This window comes from Lynx rufus, unplaced genomic scaffold (assembly GCF_022079265.1).
Source record: "Lynx rufus isolate CCGP_SWC_20201006 ecotype Redwood Valley unplaced genomic scaffold, mLynRuf1.p SCAF_12, whole genome shotgun sequence".
Lineage (NCBI taxonomy): Eukaryota > Metazoa > Chordata > Mammalia > Carnivora > Felidae > Lynx > Lynx rufus.
Genome location: NW_025814826.1, coordinates 34,791,828 through 34,817,649, shown reverse-complemented (window position 1 = coordinate 34,817,649; position 25,822 = coordinate 34,791,828). Strand labels below are relative to the sequence as shown.

Below are 25,822 nucleotides of genomic sequence, written 5' to 3'. Positions count from 1 at the left end.
AGACCCAAGAACTGTGAGAAAATAGTTTTGCTCTTTAGGCCTTCCAGACTATAGTATTTTATTGTGGTAGCCCTAGCAGACAAATATAACCGTCATACAAATTTCTCAAACTATTGTGTTGATCAGGTATCACTTTGCTGAGTCTTTCCCTCAGCCTGGGATGAAATTCAAACTCTTCAATGTTGTCCACAGTTTTCCATTGTCCTGTTACCCAACTTTATCTTTTGTTTTGCTTAATTATTATATCTTCAGTTTCTTTTGTTTTTGTTTTTTTTTTTTTAGTTTATTTATTTATTTTGTGAGAGACAGCACAAGCAGACAAGCCAGGAGGAGCAGAGAGCAAGAGGGAGGGAGAGAATCCCAAGCAGGCTCTGCACCGTCAGCATGGAGCCCGGCATGGGACTTGATCCCACGAACGAGTAGATCATGCCCTGAGCCAAAATCAAGAGTCAGACACTTAACCAACTGAGTCATCCAGGTGCCCCAATATCCTCAGTTTCTTAACTGACATATCTAGCAATAAATTTTTGCTTTAGATAATAATAATAATTAATAATAACTCCTATTATTATGGCTATTATAATTTATTATTAAGATTTTTAGAATATGAAACACTCTCTAAGAGTTTCATGTATGTTGGCTCATTTAATCCTCACAAAACCTTTACAGAGAGGGCAATAAGATTATCATTTGTACTTCCCAAACTAAGGTACAACAAACAAAATATGTTGCCCCAAAACACACAGCTAGTAAATGGCAGAGCCACTGCTGGATTCCAGTTATAGCAATTTTATGTCTCATACTTCAAACTATTATACTCTGTTATAATAATAATGATAGTAGTAGTAATAATAATAATAAACCTCATTGAACATTGACTATGTGACGAGACATGTCTAAGAACTTTATAAGCGTAAGTAACTTAATTCCCACAACAACCTAGTGGATGCATAGTGTTGTTATTTCCATTTTCCAGACAGAAAACGGAGGCATATAGGGATTGAAAGATTTCCCCAAGGTGAAAAGTGAGTAGGTTGTCTAATAAAGATTCCACCCAAGGCAATTTGACAGCAAAACCTCTGCTCTTCTCCACCTAGGTACTGTGTCCTGGAAAATAAGAGTGTCTCTAACTCTATCTTTCCAAATTAACTTATCCATCTAAACTTAACTCAATATGCTCCATTAAGCCTTCTCTAAACCCTCTGGCCAACAGTAATTTCATTCCTTAAAACCTAAAAGCATAATAGGTCTTTTGGCCAAAATTATAGATGGATGGGGATGGTTAATGATATTTTGCTGGATATTAAAATTGTGTCTCTGGTTGATGCTTTGTCTCCATATTTAAACAACATGCTTTTGAAGAAAACCCCCAACACAATACTTCCTTAGTCTTGGGGATAATTTCTCAACAACTATTTCTTACATTTAAGTAAACTGTCTTTAATTTCCTGTTAGGTCCTTCAGGGCTTTTGTGTTAAATCTATCACCATTCTGTCATCAAAAGTACATGGAGAGGACCCCAAGGACATCAAAACTTACTATGGTTTTTCTTGTCAGACATTAGAATTTAAATTATTTTAAAACTGATTTAATATTTTTTTTTCCAGAGGGCACACATTTTTCTACTAAGAAACTACAGCTATAGCTCATAAGTATTTATGTCTTCTTTGGCAAAATGCTTGTTAGCAACATCATCTTTTTATCTTATTCCATGGGACAGGACAAACTGATTGCAGTAGTTGGGGGATACACTCCAAGACCCCCAGTGGAGGCTTGAAACGGCAGATAGTACTGACCCCTGTTATACTACGTCCTTTCCTATTCACTCACACCCATTGATAAAGCTTAATTTGTAAATTAGGCACAGTGAGAGATTAATAACAAATAGAACAATTATAATGATGTTCTCTAATAAAGTTAGGTGGACATGTTCTCTCTCTCTTTCAAAGTATCTTATTGTACTGTACTCATGCTTCTTGTGAGATGATAAAATGCCCATGTGAGAGAAGTGAGGGGAATGACGTAGGTGTTAGGCTACTATCGACCTTCTGATGAAACGTCAGAAAGAAGAGCATCGGTGTCTGCACCCTGGGTGGCCATGGGTAACTGAAACTGTGGAAAGCGAAACCGCGGAGAAGGGGGGATAATTGTGGAGTTTTAGTGCAAGCTGATTTGCAAAGGGACAAATACCTAGCGGTAATTTAATTTTTTAAAAGAGCAATCTATTTTAAACACTTACCCATATTCAACTTTGGCACATTACAGTGTTAATATATTTTTTCCTTATGTGGTTTTTTTCTCCACAGCAGAGTTTAATCAGATTAAAATTATGAAATAAGAAAAGACAAGTTGTCCCAGCTATAACATTAATTTCCTCTTGTGTACTCGCCAAGTCATTAAATACTGGGAAACAGCTATTAATAAAAGAGCAAGATGTACCTCTGTAAATATTCATTCACTTAAGCCAATATTAACATAGCATATTTTACACTTCATTCGAATTTTTCATTTGTGATTTAAATTTGAAAACCATTGTTATTCCCAGGCACCAGGCTAATTATAAAAGTACTATTAATTAATGAATATTTATACACACACACACATATATAAAACACAGTCTGCCAATATGCTTTTAGAGAGAATGTGCAAATGTGATTTTAGTTGTGCTTGCTAGTGGACTATATATATATATATATTAGATTAGATCTATATCTATATCTCTATTTTATATATATATATATAGATTAGATTATATATATTATATATATATAGATTAGATTATATAGATTATATATATATTATATATATAGATTATATATATATAGATTATATATATAGATTAGATTGTTTAGATTTATATTTTACTAAAATAACACTAATCTACAGTTAGTTTTTATGAATTAAGCCTCTAAAAGTAAAGAAGTAAATGAAACACACATAAGATATTTGCTCCCTGTTGTCAGTCTGTTGTTTTTCTATACTAATAATTTTATTAAAATTAACATAACTTGAGAATTAATATGTCCACAGTAAATTTCGGTTAAATATTTTATACAAAATATTTTCATCCCATAATTTATCTAATATTTCTACTTGTTACTTGTGCTCATCTTTCCAGAGTAACAAAGGTACTCTGGAATGCACAGTTCCAAATGATGCTAGAAATTAAAATACACTAAATTTATTTCAAAACATCTCTGGTTTATATTAAGAAGTATAGTTTCACTTAGTTTTCCCTGAAGACGATCACATCTGTCACAGGAAACCAGGAAGAGAAGAACAAATTAAACCAATGGTTCTATCACTGGATTTAAGAAGAGAGTCTTATCTTACATGTAGTTTAGTAACAAACCATGAAGTTAGTTTGGATTATTTTTCCAAGTAGCTGACTTTAGCGATTTGCTTTTCTACAAACTGCCTTTCAGTATTTATTTATCCCAATGCAAGAAGAAAAGTCAATAAATTTTTCAATACTTGGATATTAAGTAGAGGTAGAAACATGAGTATATTCTATGTTTGGGTGACTCAACTCCCAAAGAAATAATATTAAATTAAATTCTAAAATAGGATTAATAAGTTATGGTTGATATGGAAACTGGAGGAACATCCATATATACCTAAGGCCTCATGTCTCCTGAAAGGAGGTGGAGGTTTAGGAACACAGCATTTGTACATGTGGGGGTGGGGGAAGGTACTAAGTATACACGTGTTTGGAAAAGGTCTCGCTTGCCTTTGCTAGAAGGCAGGGAAGAATGTTACTGACTGACCCCTGGGTTGGTGGGAGAGGAGAAAGGAGCTTCAGTAAATTCTCCTAGAGCGAACTGAAGATGACACGCGGCACCTTACGGTATTTAATCCTTGGAGAGTTTGAGAGTCCCATTGACTCCAGAGGCATTCCTTGAGGGGAGATGCATTGTTGGGTGTAGACAGCCTATCACAATGTACACCTGAGAACAAAGAGGCCTTCTCACGCATCAAAAGAGAAGTCCAAGGTAACTACTAGTCAATTTTATAACAAATTCTATTTTCTCTTAGCCCCTCACTGCCCATGAGACAAAAACAGCTTCATGTACACAGATGTTGAGGAGTTCTGTAAGAAAGAAAACAATTAACAGAGCACAGCTTTTTGTAGGAGAAGAGGAAAACAGCTAGAACGGGTGGATACTGTGGATGCAAAAACAATGTTAGAAAATGTTGATAAAAATGCATGGCACCCTTAAACAGAAACACCTGACTTACGATGGTTCAATTTATGATTTTTTGACTTTATGAAGGTGCAAAAGCTATATATATTCAGTAGAAATTGTTTCTTGAATTCTGATTCTTGGTTTTTTCCTGAGGTGTGATAGGATACTCTCTCCTGATGAAGGACAACAGCTGTAAGCCATAGCTCCCAGTTGGCCATGTGATCAGGAAGGTAAACAATTGATACACTTACAACCATTCTGAACCCATTCAACCATTCTGTTTTTGACTTTCAGTACAATATTCAATACATTACACGAGATACTCAACTTTATTACAAATAGGCCTTGTGGTAGATGATTTTGCTCAACTATAGGCTAATGGAAGTGTTGTGAGCACATTTAAGGTGAGCTAGGTTAAGCTATGGTGGTCAGAAGGTTAGGTATGAAATGCATTTTCTAATTATGATATTTTCAATTTACCATGGATTAATCACCAGAAATGATAAGATGTTGGAATATTTTTAAAAATGTTGAAATAATGTACATCAGATGTTAGGGAGGAAAGGAAGCATAATGCAAAAATTGTAGATCAACTCAAAATATACATATGTGAGGGAAACAGACTTTTTTGGATGTGTATAGGTTCAGAAATTATGTTATTAATTTACCTGAGAAAATTATTTTATTTTTTTTAAAGTTTGTATTTATTTATTATGAGAGAGAGAGAGAGCAAAGGAGAGGCAAAGAGAGAGGAAGAGAGAGAGAATCCCAAGCAGGCTGTTACTGTCAGCATGGAGCCCAGTGTAGGGCTCAAACTCACTCACTGTGAGATCATGAACTGAGCCAAAGTTGGACGTTTAACCCACTGAGCCACTCAGGCGCCCCCAAGAAAATTATTTTAGAAGCAACCTAAAAATTAAGAATTAAATGAGAACAGATGCAAATAATTAATCTTATAAAATTTTAAATTGAGTCCATTGGGTACAATACCCAAATTGTACCTAACGGGTAATAATGATGACAGACCCTGGGAATTGTCAAATAAGAATATTTGAAAAATAAAAGATGTATGATATATAAATATGTAACAGAAGCTGGGAACTCAACCTCCAATGTTTATGTATAAAACATGAGCTTTTTGGAGACAAGGGGTATAGAGGTAAGGTGGTCGGTGTAGAGTCAGTGAGGAAGGAAAAGCTTTCAAAAGTTCATGCTTGGATGGAAGGTAGTATAGCTACATTTTGACTTTAAGAGATTAATAGCTGAGTACAGATTTATCTATAACTTTTTAATATGTTAATATAACCATGAATAAACTGAAAGGCCAGGTAGAACATCCAAATTAAGGTCGTTATGATGGAAGAGATAAGAATTAAAAGAAAATTCATTAAGCAAGCATAAGGAAAGGTAAAAAAAGAGGAAATGACAAATTATATACTTGAAATAAGGATGGAAGGAATATAATCCAATATACTAATTAATCCAATCAATGTAAAAGAATCAAATTTCCCTAACAAAGAATTTCATACTGTTTTCAAAATCAAAATTGAGATATGTTGGTTTTAGGAAATATACAAAAATAAAGTACAGTGTTATGGGTTGAACTATGTTCTCCCCAAAGATTTGTTGCAGTACCTGTGAATGTGACGTTATTTGGAAATAGATCTCTGCAGATGTATCCAAGATGAAGTCATTTAGGGTAAGCCCTAATCCAATATGATTAGTGTCCTCACATGAAGAGAAGAGACACAGACACAAAGACGCAGAGGAGGACACCAAAATACAGTGAAGGTAGAGATTTGAGTGATGTGGCTCATCACAGAATGCCAAGGACTGCCGGCGTACCAGAAACTAAGAGCAAGGAATGGCACTGATTTGTCCTCTAGAAATTCCAGAGACAGGGCACAGCCCTGCTGACACCTTGATTTTAGATTTCCAGCCTCCAAATATCTGTTGTTTTAAACCATGCAGTTTATAATAATTTATAACAGCTGCCCTAGGAAACTAATACACAAAGAAAGACCAAAATATAGGGGCACCTGGGTGGCTCAGTCTGCTGAGTGTCCAACTCTTGATTTTGGCTCAGGTCGTGATCTCAGGCTCCTGGGATCGAGCCCTACATCGGGCTCCATGATGGGAGCCTGCTTGTGATTCTCTCTTTCTCTCTCTCTCTGTGTGCCTTTCCTCCCCTCTGTCTCTCTGCTCCTCTCCACCATTCATTTGCACTCTCTTTCTCAAATAATTAAAAATAAAATAAAATAAAGTAAAATAAAATAAAATAAAGTAAAATAAAATAAAATAAAATAAAACAAAATAAAATAAAATAAAATAAAATAAAATAAAATAAAATAAAATAAATGGATATATGGGGGAAATGTGAACCAAAAGAAAGCCTTAGCAGTAAAGGATAAAAGCATCAGACAAATCAGAATTAAAAGCTCAAAAATAGTAAATGGGATATTATATAAATATAACAGTTATAATTCTCCAAGAGGTTATAGAGAGTCAGTACGGAAAAGGCCACAGACTCAAGAGATTATACTCTGGAACCAGATGCTCTAGAACCTGGCTGTAGTTCTTGGTTCTGTTATTGAATGGCTGCGTGGCTTTAGGGATATTACTTAACTTTTCTATGCTTCATTTTCCACATCTACAAAATGAGAATGATGATAATACTTCATTTATAGGGCACTTATAAGAAATGAATGAATATATGTAAAATTAATATTTTAAAATGAATTAATATATGCAAATTAATATATGTGTTAATGTGTGATTGAACAATAGTTGTTATAACCACCAAAAAAGTGTTAGCTATTATTCTTTTTCCTGTTACTAATGTAAAACACTATATAAAAACCACCCAAGCAACGTGGGATATAAAACCAAACCTCAAGAAAAGAAAAAACTTTATAAAGTCACTATCATGGTAGAGGAATTTAAATAATCACTCTCAGAATTTGACATAATTTTCCACAAAAGAGCAAGTCTAGGGAGGACTGGTTAATACAATCGACAAGGTAAAACACACACTCTGGTCTATATGAAAAGTAGAAAATATATTCTACATTTCATTTAGAACATCTGATTATTATGGAACCAAAAGAAGCTCTTATAAGATCTTCAAAAAAAGATTTTTATAATCCCCATGCTCTCTCCATGATCCAAGAAAACTAGAAACCAAAAAATAAAAATGCCAAAAAACAATGGAACGATGTCAATATTAAGATACTTACTTCCAAGCAACTTTCAGACACAACTCCTCTTCTCTGCAACAGTGAGGTGCATAGCAATCAAGTGGCCGAGTCCCACCTAGTTGTGCTTGCCCAAGAATGGCCACCAGCTAGTGGTTCCAAACCATTAGTGGTAGCATCTCCTCAGGGAAGATTTAGAAATATGTAATTGTATGTACAGTCATTACAAAGACTGAGGAGTACTATTGGCATTTAGGGTTTGGGGGTCAAGACTGCTAAAGTTCAACAAAGCTCAGAATACTCTTACACAGGGTAGAACTTCCATGATCAAAGTGCCAATAAAGCCCCCACTGATAAACACCATTTTAAAAGTGACTACGAGGCAACAGTGACTGCAGATGCTTAAGATACGTGTATTTGAAATTAAATTAGTCTACGGCCATACCACCCTGAACGCGCCCGATCTCGTCTGAAATTAAATTAGTATGACCATAGTAAAAAAGTCTTCTATAAAGCTAGCAGGCAATTCAAAGTTCAATTTTTTACAGCAAGAACCAAATTCAAGAACTTTCTTTGCTTTTGACAATAATATGAGAGCATATAAGACTGTTTAGAGATTGCTGCAGAAACTAATTTTTCTTTTATTACTAAGACTCAAAAAGAGTATTCATATTTATTCTCAGAATAGATAAATCGATAAATGAGTACATAGGGAACTGTAAATCAATTTAATTTGTTATTTAGATTATATTAGCTAAGTCAGATTCTGAGCAAAACACACTTGAGTTATTTACCAGAAGCATTAGTGCTTCTGGCAACTATGTTTTTGCACATTCTCATGTAAAAAAAATATTTCAACAATGTTCTTTCTTAGTACTTGTGATGGTACTAAGGTAAAAGCAATGTTCTTTTTTTTTTAATTTTTTTTTTAACGATTATTTATTTTTGAGACAGAGAGAGACAGAGCATGAACAGGGGAGGGGCAGAGAGAGAGGGAGACACAGAATCTGAAACAGGCTCCAGACTCTGAGCTGTCAGCACAGAGCCTGACGCGGGGCTCGAACTCACGGACCGTGAGATCATGACCTGAGCCGAAGTCGGACGCCCAACCGACCAAGTCACCCAGGCGCCCCGGTAAAAGCAATGTTCTATAGTAGATGGGATGTGGGGAGGAAAATGAAGAGACATGGGTTCTAGTCTTGGCTACGTGATCTTCTCTGTGTTTACCCATCAATTTAAAATTGGGATAATAGTATTTGCCTTACTTGTCCGAAGATGTTGAGATGCAGAACAACTACAAAGTCACCACAATGGTCTGCCACGCTACTCTGGAACTTTCCCTCTCTCTACCTCTCTCTTATTTCCAGCCTACATTTTCCCTCCCTCACACTGCTGAGCCACATTGGTTTCTCTGGTGTTCCTTGACTGTTAACCTAAGGTCTCAACACCGATATTCCTCTGCCCACAATGCTCTGTCTCTGAGAGCTTCAGGCTCACCCCCTACTTCCCTCCTTGCATCAGGTCTCTGTTCTAATGCTTTTTTCAGAGAGGTAGTCATAGACCATCCTGTGAAACTTTCTCTTTTGCTTTATATTACTTTATCCTTTGACATAGCAGTGATCTGTGTAACATTTCATATTCTAATTTGTTTGCTTACTGCCTGCCTCTTCTCTGCTACAAAGTAACCCCAAAGAATGCAAGAAATTTTCTTATCTTTTCTTCTGAATAATATTCTAATAACAAATTAGAGCTTTTCTGAATCCCTCTATATAAAAATTTAGCAGCGTGTTTAGTCAGAAAGCTTGTATCTCTACTTTTCACTAATTCATGTGAAGTTACATAAACCTTATTTTATTTTTTGTGACATAATATATGCTTTCAGACACCATAATGATTTAGAATAATATGGCAAGTTACATTTTTAACATCTCTATTATATCATTTGCCTATCTTTATTATCCCAGTGCTCAAATATTCAAAGCATGCACTAATTTTGTATACTACTTCTCTGAAAGGTAGTATATGCACTCTCGTTTGAATTTTTTTTTCTTCCCTAAAAGCGACATGTTATATTTCAGGACTGTAATATGTCACAAACCAGATGGGCCGAGAGCATGTTATTTGCTCTGATAAAATTTTTCAAATTGGTCCTGGGTTTTTGTTATTCATGCTTGTGTCTGTCTCCCCTACTGAAATGTAGCCTGATGGAAAGCCGAGTCCATTTCTCATCCATTATATATTTCCCTAATACTCTGTGCACAGCAGAAACTCCATGATTATTAATTTATTGTATATAGGCATTCATGCAAATGATGAGCAGCCCCTCCCTTTTTGAAACATAAGTAAAATAAGGAAGGTTACTTACATTTGGAGCCTGATGAAGATGACCCACTGACGGTAGATCTTGATCCCCCTTTCATGGAAAAGACTCCTTTACCCCTGCGAGTCGCTGTGACGGCCACTCTGGGACGCTTCAGTGGAATTACTGCACGGGGAGGTGGGGGCACACGCCCATGGTAATCAAATAACCTTCACAAAAACACAAGCATGGCTGAGAGTTGGTTTATGCCTAAGTGTTCTATCAAATGTGTGAAATGATTAAGAAAATGGCCTTGTAAAAAGTGTCAGTAAATGTTTCTGTTACCGTTGTTCGCACACAGGTGTTTATTGGAAGTTTCGTTTTTCACTAAAGAGATAGGGCGCTGATATAGTCTGTGCATTCTAGACATTAGAATCTGATCCTCCAATATGAACTCATCTTTAAAGTGTGACAGGTCAAGGACCTTTGCTCCAATGGTACCGTGCAATTTGTTGAAACTATGCTAAACTTTGTCCCTGAGTATTTCTTTGCTTCATTTAACAGATTTACCCTTCTTAGAATAGACATCTTCCTCTTACAGATCAACACTTATTAGCACAGTAGCTTGAAAAGAGGGAAAGATCATGCAGAATCAGGAACAAAGCAAAGGAAATTATTGTTCCATCATAACACAGCTCATCAGGAAAATCATTTTGAAGTAACTCTAGATTAAAGAGAACAGCTGTGAGAGACAAATCAACATGGTGCCATACCTGTCTCTAAGGACTTTTTATGTAACAAAAGACTCCCCGGACTGTACAAACAAGGAGACTGAGTTTAAATAAAATGGCACTAGCAAGAGGACAAAATTTTGTTGACTAGAGAGTCCTTGTGGAAATATGTATTGGGATATCTTTTGATTATTCTGACCAGTTGCTAGACATGCAAATTGAGACTAGTGATATTTGTATAGTAAGCTGTTGAAAATTTCTCTAACCAAAAAAAAGTACCAATAAAAATCCTAGAAGCTTTTACCAAAAAGTGAAAAAATGATATTCACCACAATCAATGCATTTCCACTAAACAATGAAAGGAATAAAAGTATGAGAGTATTTACTCATTTATATACATATGTAATGCATAGATTCAAAAACTTCATATTCTTCATACTGCATGCTCAAAAAACAGCAAATTTTTACATACTTAGCACATCTGAGAAGTGTAAAAAGTCAGGGAAAAACATGAGGATGTACTAGCCAGTAATTTACCAGTGAACAAGATGCGTTACTATTTATCCACTAGAATGAACTTAGAATGATCATTGATATTACTTTATTGTGATACCACTATATGGATTATGTTCTCAAAACTGCTTTAAAACAGTCAGTAAGAATAATCTAATATGGAAGTCAGAAGTGAATTTCTATAATACGAAGGAAAAAAATTCTACAACAGGTTATTTTATAACATTACGTCTTATTTACATATACAGATGAATCCCTTTTTAGAAAATGATATATGAAATATAACAAAAATTAAGATAGGCGGGTGTCCAAATATTCACTCAGAAACATTGAAAACTCTGATACTATGGGGGCAAAAAAGTAGTATATAAACCACACTCGAAGCAGAACTTAGTCCTGTGAATGTCTCCCGCATTAGACAGCTAAAGTGTTCAAAAACTATTTGGAAGCATGCTGGGGAGAAACTAAGAGATGTCTGGAAAGGAAAAGAAATGGAATGAGACAGAGTTCAAGAGAGGTGCCATCCTCTGTGAATAAGCAAAGTCCATTAGAACCGAAGAACTGCTAGCAAAGAATGGGTCATGGAGGTCAGCACATTATAGTTTACTTCAAAGAGAAGCGTCAGGATGAAGCTGAAAAGGGTTATGAATATCATCCATACCACTGGGGGCTGGAAAATCAAAAGGGTCAACTAAGCCTGCCCCTCATTTCAATCACAAAACAAGGACCACATCACTTATTTATAAGTTGAATTCACAGAGCACCTTAAGCTAGTGAACCAAAATATGAAGGCACTTTTTAGGAGCTCTAACAACCAATACTGTCTGTCGAGGGGAAAAAATATGGCAATTGACTCATCTCTTCCAGGGTAGATGCTGCTGCTTCAGATGAGGGGCAGCCTGTTTTGGAAGGACCATCTCCCCTGGCCATGAAAGTGCAATTTAGCTGGTTCATTAATTAAGCTGATCTATAAATTGGGTTAAGAAAATTTCTAAAGCACAACTAAACTATGCAACAATGGAAGAACGCTATAATGAAAATTCAGGCCAAGTAAAGCCACCATAGTCACCACTACTCCAGTTACAACGTAATTCAAGAATATTTTACAGGAAAGTGAAACAAATGATTATCACTATTTCTATTGCTTCCCCCGACCAAGGATTGCAAAGCCTCCAGTGTTGGCCAGGCCTAATCTCATGTTGGGAAAACAGAGCTGCATTTGTTCATTGTATTTGTGACATACTTTTAGTATGTCACATACTCAGTATGTGTTTAGAAACATACTCAGAAACATACTCAGTATGTGTGGTGCCCTTTGCCGTCAATTCCTATAAGAGCTTAACCCTTGATGAGTTGCTTCAAAGGGCAATAATTCCTTTCTCATCAAGAAGCAGGGAAAATTTTACCAATTCTTTCTGCCATTCTGATGGGAAGATGTGCAATATCAGAACTTAAAGTTTGACAAGGGATATATAACAACAACAAATTTAACAACAACAAAAGCTAAAGAAGGGTATGGACACTTCACATGTCAGTATAATTTTGAATTTACAAAATTTAATGGAGCTGAGGAGTTTCTTAATTTTCATTGGCTACACTTGCTTTTTCAGAAATAAAAGGAAAGAAGACTGGATATTGTCCGAAGGCACAAAAACATAATAAGAGAAGGATGGGAAGTGGGGGCAGATTTTCTAGGATTCAAGATGGGATGCAGGGGTTCTTCTAAATGCAGACAGAAGTAGGTGAAAGGTAACTCATTGGCTTTCTCATCAGAATTCTGTTTATAGCTAATCTAAGAAATTTTGCCTTTACAAGGTATTAGATTAGCAAATATTGTCGAGACCATGGAAATAGTCCACTAAGAATTACAGACTGACAGCAAAGATCGCAAATGCAAGAGAATTAAATAGAATCTAAATTTCAAAGGTCAGTTAAAAGCTTAAAACTTTTTCCTCTCACTTGTTTCGTTCTTTCAATTGTTAGAATTATCTACCCTCTCTTTTTCTTTAATCGTTCTTCAGTTTCCCTAACATGCATAGAATACTGTTTTCCCTCTAATATTTATTGGTCAAATAGATAATTATTTATAATGAAGCCAAACACATAATTTTTCCTTCTTCCATGTCTACCTTAAAATAAGAACCCTAAAAGACCTACTCTCGAGCAGTTAATAAAATAAATGTAACCAGATTTTAATAAAAACAATCAATTAATGAAATTTGAGGATTTAGTTTGCTTTATTTAATAAACATATCTACTTTTCATGTGGTCATTTCTTGTTTTGCATTTTGTTTGCTTTAATAGTATCTGAGATATGTAATTTTATTACCCAGTAAAAGATAAAAACTGGTAAAGAATCTTAATATTTATATACCCGATAAAAATAAACATAGCTTGTTTCTAAGAAGGATATAGATATTAGCTGTTAAAAATTAGCTGTGTGGGGTACCTGGGTGGCTCAGTGGGTTGAGCATCTGACTTTGGCTCAGGTCATGATCTCACAGTTCATGGGTTCGAGCCCCGCACCCAGCTCTGAGCTGACAGCTTGGAGCCTGCTTCAGATTCTCTGTCTCACTCTCTCTCTGCCCCTCTCCCACTCATGCTCTCTGCCTCTCAAAAATAAAGAAATGTAAATAAATAAATAAATAAATAAATAAATAAATAAATAAATAAAAATTAGTTGTGTTTTGGACAAAGGCAATTTAAAGGCATAGTGACATATACAATGAATGTGATTTTGAATGTTTGTTTTAATTAAAAACCTTGTTAGTATTAAGCTTTAATAGTAATAAAGCAGAATTCTTGAAAAAATACATGAAAAAAACATGACTCCCAACATCATACTCTAAAAGTACTATCATTTTCTAAATATTTTCCACAGGTATCCTTATTTTTCACATAGTTGAGAACCTAATCTATGCATGGTCATGTATTCTGGCTAATTCTCCTTGGTTTATATTAAAAACATTTCTCAAGCCTGGTATGTAGTCTTCCTAATGTTTATTTTAATTGCTGTGGTGCATTTTCTCAAGTAGACATACCATCTTCTAATAATTACCTGAGAAACTTTGACTTATGTTTATTTTTCACTAATGTGATTTTAAAATATAAAAAAATGTAATATTTGCGTAATATTTTGTCACTGAACACTAAATTTTAATTTTAGATAAGTTATTTAGATAGATAGTTTTCAAGAATTGGTAATTACCTGTTTTTTTTTTCTAAATTTCCTTCATGAGAAGAGTTGTTTCATTTTAATTACTTGTGAATCAAAAGTTAATGTGGCTAATGCTAACAAAAATATGTGGTCTGGACTAAGGGCTCAAAAACTAGGCTGCCTAGAGTCAAAACCTGAGAACAAGCTCAGAGCCATGACCTCACTGGGGCTTTTTAGCATGTGTGAAAATCAGTAACCAGAGCTTCAAAGATCTTCCTCTGTGTCTTGATTCAACCTTAAACCCTCCTCTTCAGCATGCTTAAGTTCTGATAGTTGTATAGTCTACAAAATCAGATTAAGGTGCCTCTTTATTTTTCAGAAGGGATATATTTGAAATCCATGTGAATGATTCTTATAGCTCATATTTATATCTATTTTCTATACTGCTTGAACTACTCAAAATTCATAAAATCTGTCTATAATTTCCACCCAACTTCAAGTAAGCCTTTGGTTACAACTGAATCCACAGAGAATTTTCAAAGGCACGCTCCACTGGAGACCAGTAAATGAATAACTTCTGTTGTTTTTCTGTTATTGAAATTTTCTAAGATTGTCAGTGAAGTTGTCTCCCTGGATCTTGGACATGATTTTAAAGGCAAGGTGGTTGATGGGGAACCTGGTGGCTCAGTCAGTTAAGCACCTGACTTCAGCTCAGGTCATGATCTCACAGTTGGTGAGTTTGAGCCCCGAATCCATAGGGCTCTACTCTGACAGCTCAGAGCCTGGGGCCAGTTTCAGATTCTGTATCTTCCTCTCTGTCCCTCCCCTGCTCATGCTCTGTCTCTCTCTCTTGAAAATAAATAAACATTAAAAAAAAATTTTAAAGCAAGGTGGTTGAAATCCTGAGTAGTCTTTTTTGCAATTTTTTTTGCCTTATATTAATATAATCTTTATCTTTTGCACAACTCTGCTATCTGCTATATTTTGTATACAGCTTTGGGTAATGAAAATGTTAATATATTCAAACAGCAGTTGTGAGGTTATAAGTGAGTAAAATGATGCTCTTATTTAATGCTTATAATTCTGTAATGTGGCTATTGTTAGGTCATTTTGCCCATGAAGAAAACTTGAAAAAAAAGTGATGAAGTGACTTGGCTAAGTTTAAACAGTCAGCACATGCACAACTAGGCCTGAAATTCATGCTTTCTTACTCCGAATCATACCCTTTGTCAAGTGTACCATGCTGTTATCTCCAAATATTTAAGTGGTATAATATTCTATTGGATGGTAATTTAAACTTGCATGATGAAACATACATTGCCTCTTGCTAATATGTTTTCCCAATATTTGAGAATATATACTGTGCTCTATAATCAATAACCTCAACAACTGCAACTTGAGGTGGAGTTTTTTCATTAACGACAACTGTAATAGCTTCTCTTCTGTTAAGATACACAAGGTCAAAGTTGTGCCAGAGTTGAACAATGCCTATTTCACATCATTTAATATGTGTACATGTTTTTTATATGGTAAAGCACTTCAGGCATTTCTTTTCCTCTATTAACAGAAACTTACTCATCCTGGAGGTTATAAATGGTTCAGTGTTGTTCCTGATACCACTGAAAAAGGATTGGATTAACACTGCTAATATCTCAGAAATGGAAAACATTCCTTGGGGGGATTCAATATAATTTTAAATGTATGTATCTCTTTTTACTTAACTTGGAAGGGCATAAATATTTATCTTTAGTTTTAATACCATGTAATGTCCTTCATTTAGAGTCAGACTTGACCTTTTAGAAGAAAATGCCATCTAATATTGTAAATTATTGAGCAATGCTTTGTGCAATATAAAAAAAGTTTAGGGGCGCCTGGGTGGCTCAGTCGGTTGAGTGTCTGACTTCAGCTCAGGTCATGATCTCACGGTCCCTGAGTTCGAGCCCCGCGTCGGGCTCTGTGCTAGCTGACAGCTTGGAGCCTGGAGACTGCTTTGGATTCTGTGTCTCCCTCTCTCTGCCCCTACCTCACTCATGCTCTCTCTCTCTGTCAAAAATAAATAAACATTAAAAAAATTTTTTTAAAGTTTAGAATAATCACTCAAGTCTATTATTTAGTGATAATCTTCATGATCCTCGTAGCCATGAACAGACACTCATTTAGTCTTTAGAAAAGTTACTGCTGGGCCAACGTATCAGAACAATGACAATACAATGGCGCTTTACGTAAAGCAGTTTTCTAAGCTGAAACTATCTAAGGGTTGAAAATCCCCAGTCACATTAAAATCCCCAAACCTGGCAGAAAATGGATAACAATAGGATGTGGATGTATGTCAGAGACTAAGCTATTATCTCTCAGCTTCAGACCCACCCTTAACCACAGTTGGAGTTGGGACTCTGCCAACTACATTTCCGTGGGGGCCAGCTGGCTCCTTGCTGGGCTTAGCCCACTCAGTCACTACTCAGATGATTCCAGTTTAAGTGACTTTGCAACACATGCAGGACAGTCCCTTCACCTTCCCTTAAGAAGGTCTAGGTTTCAAACCCCAAGTTCCCCCTCTGGGTTCAGATAAAGCAGCACCAGCTGAGCAGAGTTTCTGCTCTGTAACTCCCCTTTTCCACATTAAATTTTGATAATCCCCAACCTCATCCTCTGTTTTCCCAAACTTGGAGTTGGTAGCTGCTTCCTGTAGTGGCTAACTCCATTACACCACAGTGTTTTCTTTTTGCTTTTTCAGTTCCTTAATACCTAGTTAGAAAGTTTTTACATACAATTATCCTTGTTACATGTAACTAAGTGATTTCTGTTTTCAGAACCAAAAACAAGGCCGCTTGGGGTTAAAGGAAATAGCTGAGGGTCCTCTCTCTGCAAGTAAGGGTGTTTAGCTCCAACCAGAATGCGCTGGGAGCAGGAAAAGGGAAAACCATAAAACAGAATAATCTGGAGTCATCACAATAGACTGTTTTGGACCAACTGACCTACCAGTTTATTTCTCACAGGGACGATGCTACATGAATATCAGTCAGAGAAATACATTCATCATTATTGTTAATGGTTACTGTTAACAATTATTAGTAGTTAACATTGATTATGCAGTAAAAATATACCAAGCATAATGCTGATCATTATACATATGTTACTTCATTTAATCCTCAGAACAATCTTATGATGCAGAAATTAATTTCTTGCTCACATCGTGGATGAAACAACATATTTTGTAGTATTAAATAACTTGCCCAAGTTTGCACCACTAGTAAAAAGAGAAAAAAAAAATTAACCACAAATTCAAGCAGAGTGTAATTTATGAGAGATTACTGTGGATAAAATTGTTAACACTTTGTAAGCTATTTATATTGTCCAGCCTCTCCATTCTGTTTTCCTTTCATGAGAATCTATTTTCACGGGGAACTCCTGACTCTATCCACTAGTGGCAAATGCTTATATCTTTCTTAGCCAAGTGTGAGAAATGGGAAATAAACTAATAAGAGCACAGATTGCTTAGACAGTCAGTTAGCAACACAATAATACTGATCTTTTGCGCACTTATAAGCCAAACAGGTTTTATATAAGACAAACAAATTATTTTGGGAATTGTTCAGGGTTCGCTTTTTTGTGTAGTGGAGAGCCATCTGAAAGCTTCAAGCTCTGTAACTATTTGGCTAATTAAGGCTCTTGCTCTGTGGCAGGTAAGGATAGATTTATCTATCATCTCTATATCTATCTACCTATCTATCTATCTATTTATCTATCTATTTATCTATCATCTAGCTAATGATTTTTATTGAGCCATTTTAAGCAGAAATTCTTAAAAAAATTTTTTTGACATTTATTCATTTTTGAGAGACACAGAGACAAAACATGAGTGGGGGGGGGCAGAGAGAGGGAGACACAGAATCTGAAGCAGGCTCCAGGATTTGAGATGTTAGCACAGAGCCCGAGGTAGGGCTCGAACCCACGGACTGCGAGATCATGACCTGAACTGAAGTAGGATGCTTAACCGACTGAGCCACCCAGGTGCCCCTAAGCAGAAATTCTTTAAATGTAGAAGGATGCCACAAGACTGAAAACATTCGAGAGATTACAATTCTAAAACAGTTCTATACTGACAGATTAAAACACAATGTACGTTAATTGAAAACTTTATTCATAGCAATTAGGACATTGTTCTACAACCTGAAAAAAAAGCTGTATTAGAAGATGTCTTTAGCATTGGCAAAAACTAAAATTTTCAAATGGTATGCAGACTATTGAAATGTTATCTTTCCTTAATAGTAAATGGGATTTTTTAATACTGCCAGAACTTCAGGTCATTTTTAGGACAAGTTATTATAAACTATTTAGTATTTAAAATAAAATACTATATTTTATAGAAATTATAAAGATCCTTTGAGAAAATTATCATTTAAGATTCATATTTTGTCATAAAGGCATCACTAGTGAAATAACTTGCTTAACTCAGCAGTTGAACATAGTGGTTATGAAGGTAGGATTGTGGGTCCTATTTCCCTCTAGGTGAGGCTGTCTCCTTTTATTTAATTCTGAATTGTTCTCCTTCTGTTTTGCATATTCACACAGTCAGTTATTGAATCTAAAGGAATAGTTTATGATTGTAGTTTTGTCATGAATTTACTCTATGATCTTGGGAAAACCAAAGTCTCTCTAAACAAAGGAGATGAATTAATACAAATTGGGTATCCACTATGTTTGAGCCTTAATGATAGTGCCTGAAGATACAATAATAAGAAAAACTGGGCATCTTTTCTGCCTTCATGCAGGAAGAGAGGCAGACATAAATCAAATACTGTCACCACAAAGAAACGCAACAGTAAAAACCAGAAGTGCTGTGAAGGAACAATACTGGGCGCTGAGAGAGGCCCACAGAGGAACCTAATTTAGTCTGAGAGTGGTGTTCATGCTGAGATCTGAGGGATGAAGTCAGGTTAACTAGATGGCAGAGGGAGGTATGAGGAGAAGGAGCAGCACAGAGGAAGGTGTTGGGGTGGGAGGGTCCATGGTGTTCTTGTGGAACTGAAAAAGGAGCCATGTGGCTAGAGCAAAAAGAACAAGGCGCTCCCAAGGGATGGTGAAATTTCTTCCTTATTTAAAATGTCCATTACAAACTCTTATTCTAAATGCAAAACTATTTTGCATTTTTATACCTTGGGATTTTTTGTTATTTTGTTTGACTAGAACTTACAATTAACAGCTTAAAAGATATTTACCTCGTTTGTGTGTGTGTGTGGTCTAATGACCTATGTACAGTCGGCCCTTGCTCTGTGTATCTCTGAATTTCCATGACCAATATTTAGTTAAATAATACCAGTCTCCACATAGCACAAATCAAATTTCAGTTACCACAATATACTAACTGTGAGTAATTTCATACAGTCTGAACTTTGCTGCTAGTTTTTCAGTCCACAAATCGCTGTAAATAACAGATGTGCATCACGATCAGTGATCAGTTACATCACTTCATTCAAAGTCCGTCTGGTTGTGGTGCATCTGTTATTCAGTTCACACACAGACAGTAACCGTGTAGTTGTATCATCTCCTTGTTGCCCGTGACAAACCCATGTGGCACTTGACAAAAACGGACACTCCAAAGAGGAAATTGGTCAACAAAGATGAAAGTGCAGCCAAGAACAGAGGAAGGATAGCACTGGAAATGAAATAAAATTAGGTGTAATGGAGAAGTCGAGGAGGAATAGCTGAGTGAGGATTGCTGACACTCTTCTATTGGAGAGACTCTAGATATCGAGCCTGGGGACCTTATTAAAGCAAACATATTGGCATAAATGAGGAAAATTGTTGTCAAGTGGTAAAAAGGGATGAGGATGCCCCAGAAGAACTGACACTCGCAAAAGAACTACACACTGAAGAACTCTCAGAGATGCTTCACAATACTGATATACTGCTGACGTTGGTCCAGCCTGAGAAAAGAATATGACAACTCACCAAGGCACAAGAGGTGTGCTAGTTCTGTGCTGTAAGTTGTACGAGAAAGCAAGCACGGTTCAAACTACTTTTGACAGGTCTTTTTTACAAAGAAGTAAAACACGTTAATTCTCATTTTTTACTGTTTTAAGTTATAGTGCACTTAAAGCTATTTTACTGTGTTTCCCTATTATTTATAACCAACAGTAGGAGAGTCTGTAATGTTTTTACATTTTTAGACCTCATGGAAAATTCTGTTTTTTCCACTGATTATTAACATCACTTGGTATGGTTTCCTTTACGGTCCAACACTACTATGCAGAGCAAGAACTGTCTGGTATTTAATTGAATCTAACCAATACAGCATTGCAATGTGTCAGATGAAAGCAGATGTATTTTGGAAGGTTGGAGTCATTTTCTGAGTTTACCAAACTCTCAGTCTTGAAGAATTCTAAGTCAACAAAAGAACCGGAAAACAGTATTGGTTAATTAAATTTTTTGGAATATTATTCAAATATTCAATAACTGAATTTTAGGCTTAAGAACCTCTGAAGTCCTAAAAGTCCAAGATGCACTAGGCTTCAGTAAGCACAATGAAAATAGGAAAATCTGCCTATATTATACTTTTTGGGACTTAAAAGAATTTTCTTTATTTCAAATATCAGTCAAGAATATCTAGGAATGAAATGTGCAAAACAGTTAAAAGATCATTTAAACCAAGAGGAAACAAGAATGAAAAATTTACATACCGATTGTAGAAATCTTCTCTGTAGTAATCATAGTCAAAGACATAACCACTAAGGAGGGAAACAAACAATTAGTTGACACTTGCTCAACCACACTCATTCTGGCATAAAGTTATGAGGTTATTACTAGAAATTTGTTACTTTTTAAATACTTAGTTCTCAATGTAATTATGTTTCCAAAGGGTTTTACAAGACAATGTCCAATTGGATACAGTGCCATGTCAAATTATTGTATGTCTGGCAATACAAAGACTAACAATGGTATGCATGGTTTGGGATGGAAGATGAGAGCACGTAGCAAAACAAAATTTGTTAATATTTGTAATTAAATATGAATGAAGGCCTTTTTCCAGACCAGATACAACATAGTTATCATTTTCTTCCTAAGGTATGTACAAAAGAGGCTAAACAATGAAAGGCTTAATGACTCACTGACTGTAAGAATGCTAAGTAGAAATGTCGTTTTTTAGAAATTTAGCATTTTTCATCCTATTTTTATTTAAAAAATTTTTAATTTCTTATTTTTTTTGAGAGAGGACAAGTATGCATAGGGGAAGGCTGAGGGAGAGGGGGAGAGAGAATTGTAAGCAGGCTCCATTCCCAGCCCTGAGCCTGATGGGGGCTCCATGGGACCTCCACAATGACAACGATGTGGGTTCCATGCAGGGTTCAAGGTGAGGCTAGACTTGGGGCTCAATCTCATGACCATGAGATAATGGCCTGAGCTGAAACCAAGAGTAGAATGCTAAACTGACAAGCCACCCATGTGCCCTTTTATTTTCACTCTAAAAACCTATGATTCAATCTACAGAGAAAAAAATCCACCTTGGCTGAATCTTGCCAACAATACCTTAATATTTTAGAATACTTAAGTAGCAATAAGTATATTTCAGTGAAAAGATTAAGTTTCTTAAAGGAATACATCATAAAACTGCTCTAATCTACTTATATAAGTGTTGGAATTTACAAAGCCCTTTATATGCATTATTTTCTTTAATTTTAGTACTCAGAACAACTCGGTTGGATACTGTAACTAGAAGAAGCTAAGGTGCAAAGGACCTAAGTGACTTGCTCAAATTCTTTTTGCTAGTGAGTGACGGAGCTGAGACTGGAGAAGGCTCCTGAATCCATGTCTGAAGCATTTTTCCATCTCACTGTACAACCCTCCCCCACCTGCAAGAAATTTAAACTCATGATGAATGAAGTATCTATACTATAAGGGAATGATAATTTTTAACATTTATTTATTAAATTTTTATTGGCATGAAACATACATAACAAAATTTACCATTCTGACCATTTTAAGTATACAATTCAGTGACATTAAGTACATTCACAATGTTGTTTAAAGATCACACAATCCATTTCCAGGAATTTTTCATTATCCCCAAAAGAAATTCTGTACCCATTGAGCATTCTGTCGCTCCCCATCGCCCAGTCCCCTCAACCTCTGGTAATCTCATCCTACTTTCTGTCTCTGAATTTGCAAGTACCTCATATAAGTGGAATGATACAATATCTGTCCTTCTTAGCCTGTTTTTTTCAGTTAGCATATTATTTTCAAGGTTTATCCCTATTGTACCACACATGAGAATTTCAATCATTTTTTTTTAAGTTTATTTATTTATGTTGAGAGAGACAGACAGACAGCACAAGCAGGAGTGGGGCAAAGAGAGAGGGAGATAGAGGATCTGAAGTGGGCTCGGTGCAGAGAGTCCGATGCAAGACTCGAACTCATGAACAGCGAGATCATGACCTGAGCCAAAGTCAGACACTTGACTGAGCTGCCCAGGCACAAGAATTTCATTCCTTTTTATCACTGAATAATATAATACTGTGTGTACACACACACACATCACTTTTTGTTTACTCATCTGTTGATAGACATTTGAGGGGTTTCCACCTCTTGGCTGTTGTGAATAGGGTAGTATGAACACTTTGTGCAAGCATTTGTTAGAGTTCCTACTTTCATCCCTTTGGGATATATGTAACTAGACTGGAATTGTTGGATCATAAAGTAATTTTATGTTTAACTTTTTGAGGAGCCACCATGAGACAGGCAAGTAATTTTATATTCCCCAATTGATCCATTTAACAATCCTTTATTTTGTAACTATTTTTTTTTAATCAGGAAAATTGAAAGAACATATTAAGAAGCACTTGTTATTCCTGGTTTTAGAGATAAAGGTGTTTATATCTTTTTACACTCACTGCATAGCGGGGAAAAGCTGGATATAGCATACCAGGCCTATTAGAGTTAGTTCTGCCTCTAACACTGTCTAATGGAACATGGTGAGTTTGAACTCAAGTTCTGAAACGCAAAGTGCAGATGTATTCTCAGTGAGTGTCTGGATGGAGGGCGATGGTCAGGCCAATGCTGCTGCATTGTTATGCAAAACAAGGAGGTCGTGGAGACTATTGTCTAAAGAGAAAAATAGCCACTTTCGTCTGACAGTCACAGATTGTTAAGGTAGTAGTGCTTTATGCTTCAGTTTGTTTTGCTGATTTTGCTGGTGTAGACACAACTATGATGTTAAGAGATTTTAAAGACCACCTATTGGCTACCACCAATCCCTACCGTGTAAAGTTCACCTCAAAACCTTTCTGATACAGCATATGCCTCTTTCACTGCAATTTACTCGCTTCTGTGGAAACAAGGCATGTGATGACGCTGGATCCAAACACGGGTCTGGAAGTCTCAAAGTTTAAAGTTATGGTACTTCGACTCACATTTGTCATGAGTAACCATCATATTTTCTTATGTTTATTTTTAAGAATATCTTGGTAGATCTGTAGTACTTACTCATCTTGTAACTGGAAGTTTGTATTCTTTGATTAATATCTTTCCATTTCCTCTACCCACCCCCAACCCCCCAGTCTCTGGTAACCACCATTCTACTCTGTTTCTATGAGTTAGGCTTTTTCAGATTCCACATGTAAGTAGTATTACACACTATCCTTCTATGCCTGATTTATGTCACTTTGCATAATGCCCTCAAGGCCCATCCACGTTGTCTTTAAATGGCAGGATTTCCTTCTTTCTTATTGTTGAACACACACACACACACACACACACACACACACTACACCTTCTTTATTCATTTTTCTGTTGATGGACACATAAGAACTAACTAGTAATTGGGTGCCTGGGTGGCTCCATCGTTAAGTATCTGACTTCAGTTCACGTTATGATTTCATGGTTCGTAAGTTCAAGTCCCACATCAGGTGAGCTCAATCCCCGCCTCAGATGAGCTTAAGCCCCACTTTGGGTAAAAAAAAATCCGTGAGCCCTGCTTCGGGCGAGCCCTTCTTCTCAGTCTTTCTCCCTCTCTCTCTCTCTGCCCCTCAGTCACTTGCACCCTATCTCTCTCTCTCTCTCTCTCTCAAAAAAAAAAAAAAAGGAGCTAGTAATTGTGTGATGTGATGGAGAAGTTGGCTAATGCTTGGTGGTAATCATTTTGCAATATATTAAGTGTATCCAATCAACACATTGTGTATACCTTAAACTTGCACAACATTATATGTCAATTATATTTCAATAAAGCTGGGAAAAAAGGAATATGCTGGTAGAATACAAATATATGCATAAAAGCATTTGTGTTTATATAACACAAATGTGTTTATATACTGTGTTTATATAACACAAATGAGGTTCCCAACAGCCAAAGCACAGAAAAAAAAGATTATCATTTTAAGAGACTTATCTAGATTTTGTTTAGAAACACAGCATCTAGAGAAGAAAACATTCTACTTATTGAAGCCTTATTCTTTGTATTTTAACATACATAATGTTATTTAATCTTAACAACAATCTATAAGATGTAGAGTATTATTCCAGTTTTACAGGACGCTGAGGTCTAGAGAATATATATATATATATATATATTTTTTTTTTTATATGAAATTTATTGTCAAATTGGTTTACATACAACACCCAGTGCTCATCCCAACAGGTGCCCTCCTCAGTATCCCTCACCCACTCTCCCCTCCCTCCCATCCCCCATCAACCCTCAGTTTGTTCTCCGTTTTTAAGAGTCTCTTATGGTTTGGCTCCTTCCCTCTCTAACCTTGTTTGTTTCCTTCCGTCCCTCATGGTCTTCTGTTAAGTTTCTCAGGATTCACATAGGAGTGAAAACATATGGCATCTGTCTTTCTCTGTATGACTTATTTCACTTAGCATCACACTCTCCAGTTCCATCCACGTTGCTACAAAAGGCCATATTTCATAGAGAATAGTAAATACCCTAGATAACACAGGTCAAGTATTCTAGTAAAGCATATTCATTCATGTGCTCATTTATCAAAATTTGATTAAGGACATGTGTGTCAGGAACTGTACTTGGCACTTAGGTTTAGAAGCAAACGGGTCACCTGAGTGGCTCAGTCAGTTAAGCGTCCGACTTCAGCTCAGGTCATGATGTCACGGTTCATGAGTTCAAGCCCTGCATCGGGCTCTGTGCTGACAGCTCAGATTTTAGAGCCTGTTTTAGATTCTGTGTCTCCCTCTCTCTCTGCTTCTCTCCCTCTCTCTCAAAAATAAAAAATAAACATTTAAAAAAAGAGAAGCAAGGTAGGAGCCTAACTTTGGTAAGCGCCAATTAGCAAACACAGATGACTTTATGATATTGATCCATCTCCCTTCTATTGCCACTAGCTCACCCTGCATCTCACAAACTCCCCTGCATCGTGTTTCAGCAGAACTGAGTTCAACCTCTGTCCTCTAGAGAGTCCTGAATACAGTCTTTCTGTGCCTGTCTAATTTGTGTGTTGCATTTTTTTTTCTTTGACAGTGGTGGAGACAGATAAAAAGCTTAGAAGAAAACCATTTTACATTGGAAATACTCGGAAGTAAATGAATGGGATAGAGAAAGACAGAAGGGGAGAACTATTTAAAGAGATGAATCAAGCCTGGCCTCTCTGAGGGGGTGACATACAACTGGAGGCTTGAAGGATGAGAAAGGTCCTATGAAGAGCCAGGAGAGAAATGGGACAGAGGGAACAGAAGGCACAAAAGGTACAGGTCAGGAAAAACCCTGATGGACTCAATGAAGCCAGAGGGTCAGT

At 36.2% G+C, this 25,822-nt stretch overlaps 1 protein-coding gene across 1 annotated transcript in view; it reads right to left on the bottom strand.

The window, feature by feature from the left end:
• Positions 1–25,822, bottom strand: part of RALYL (RALY RNA binding protein like) — a 353,055-nt gene that overhangs the window by 39,124 nt on the left and 288,109 nt on the right. Inside the window, exons 4-5 of the mRNA XM_047073867.1 lie at positions 20,762–20,809; positions 9,747–9,910 (exon numbers count right to left, since the gene is read on the bottom strand). Of these exons, the coding sequence (XP_046929823.1) occupies positions 9,747–9,910; positions 20,762–20,809 (212 nt within the window). The remainder of the gene's footprint in view (positions 1–9,746; positions 9,911–20,761; positions 20,810–25,822) is intronic.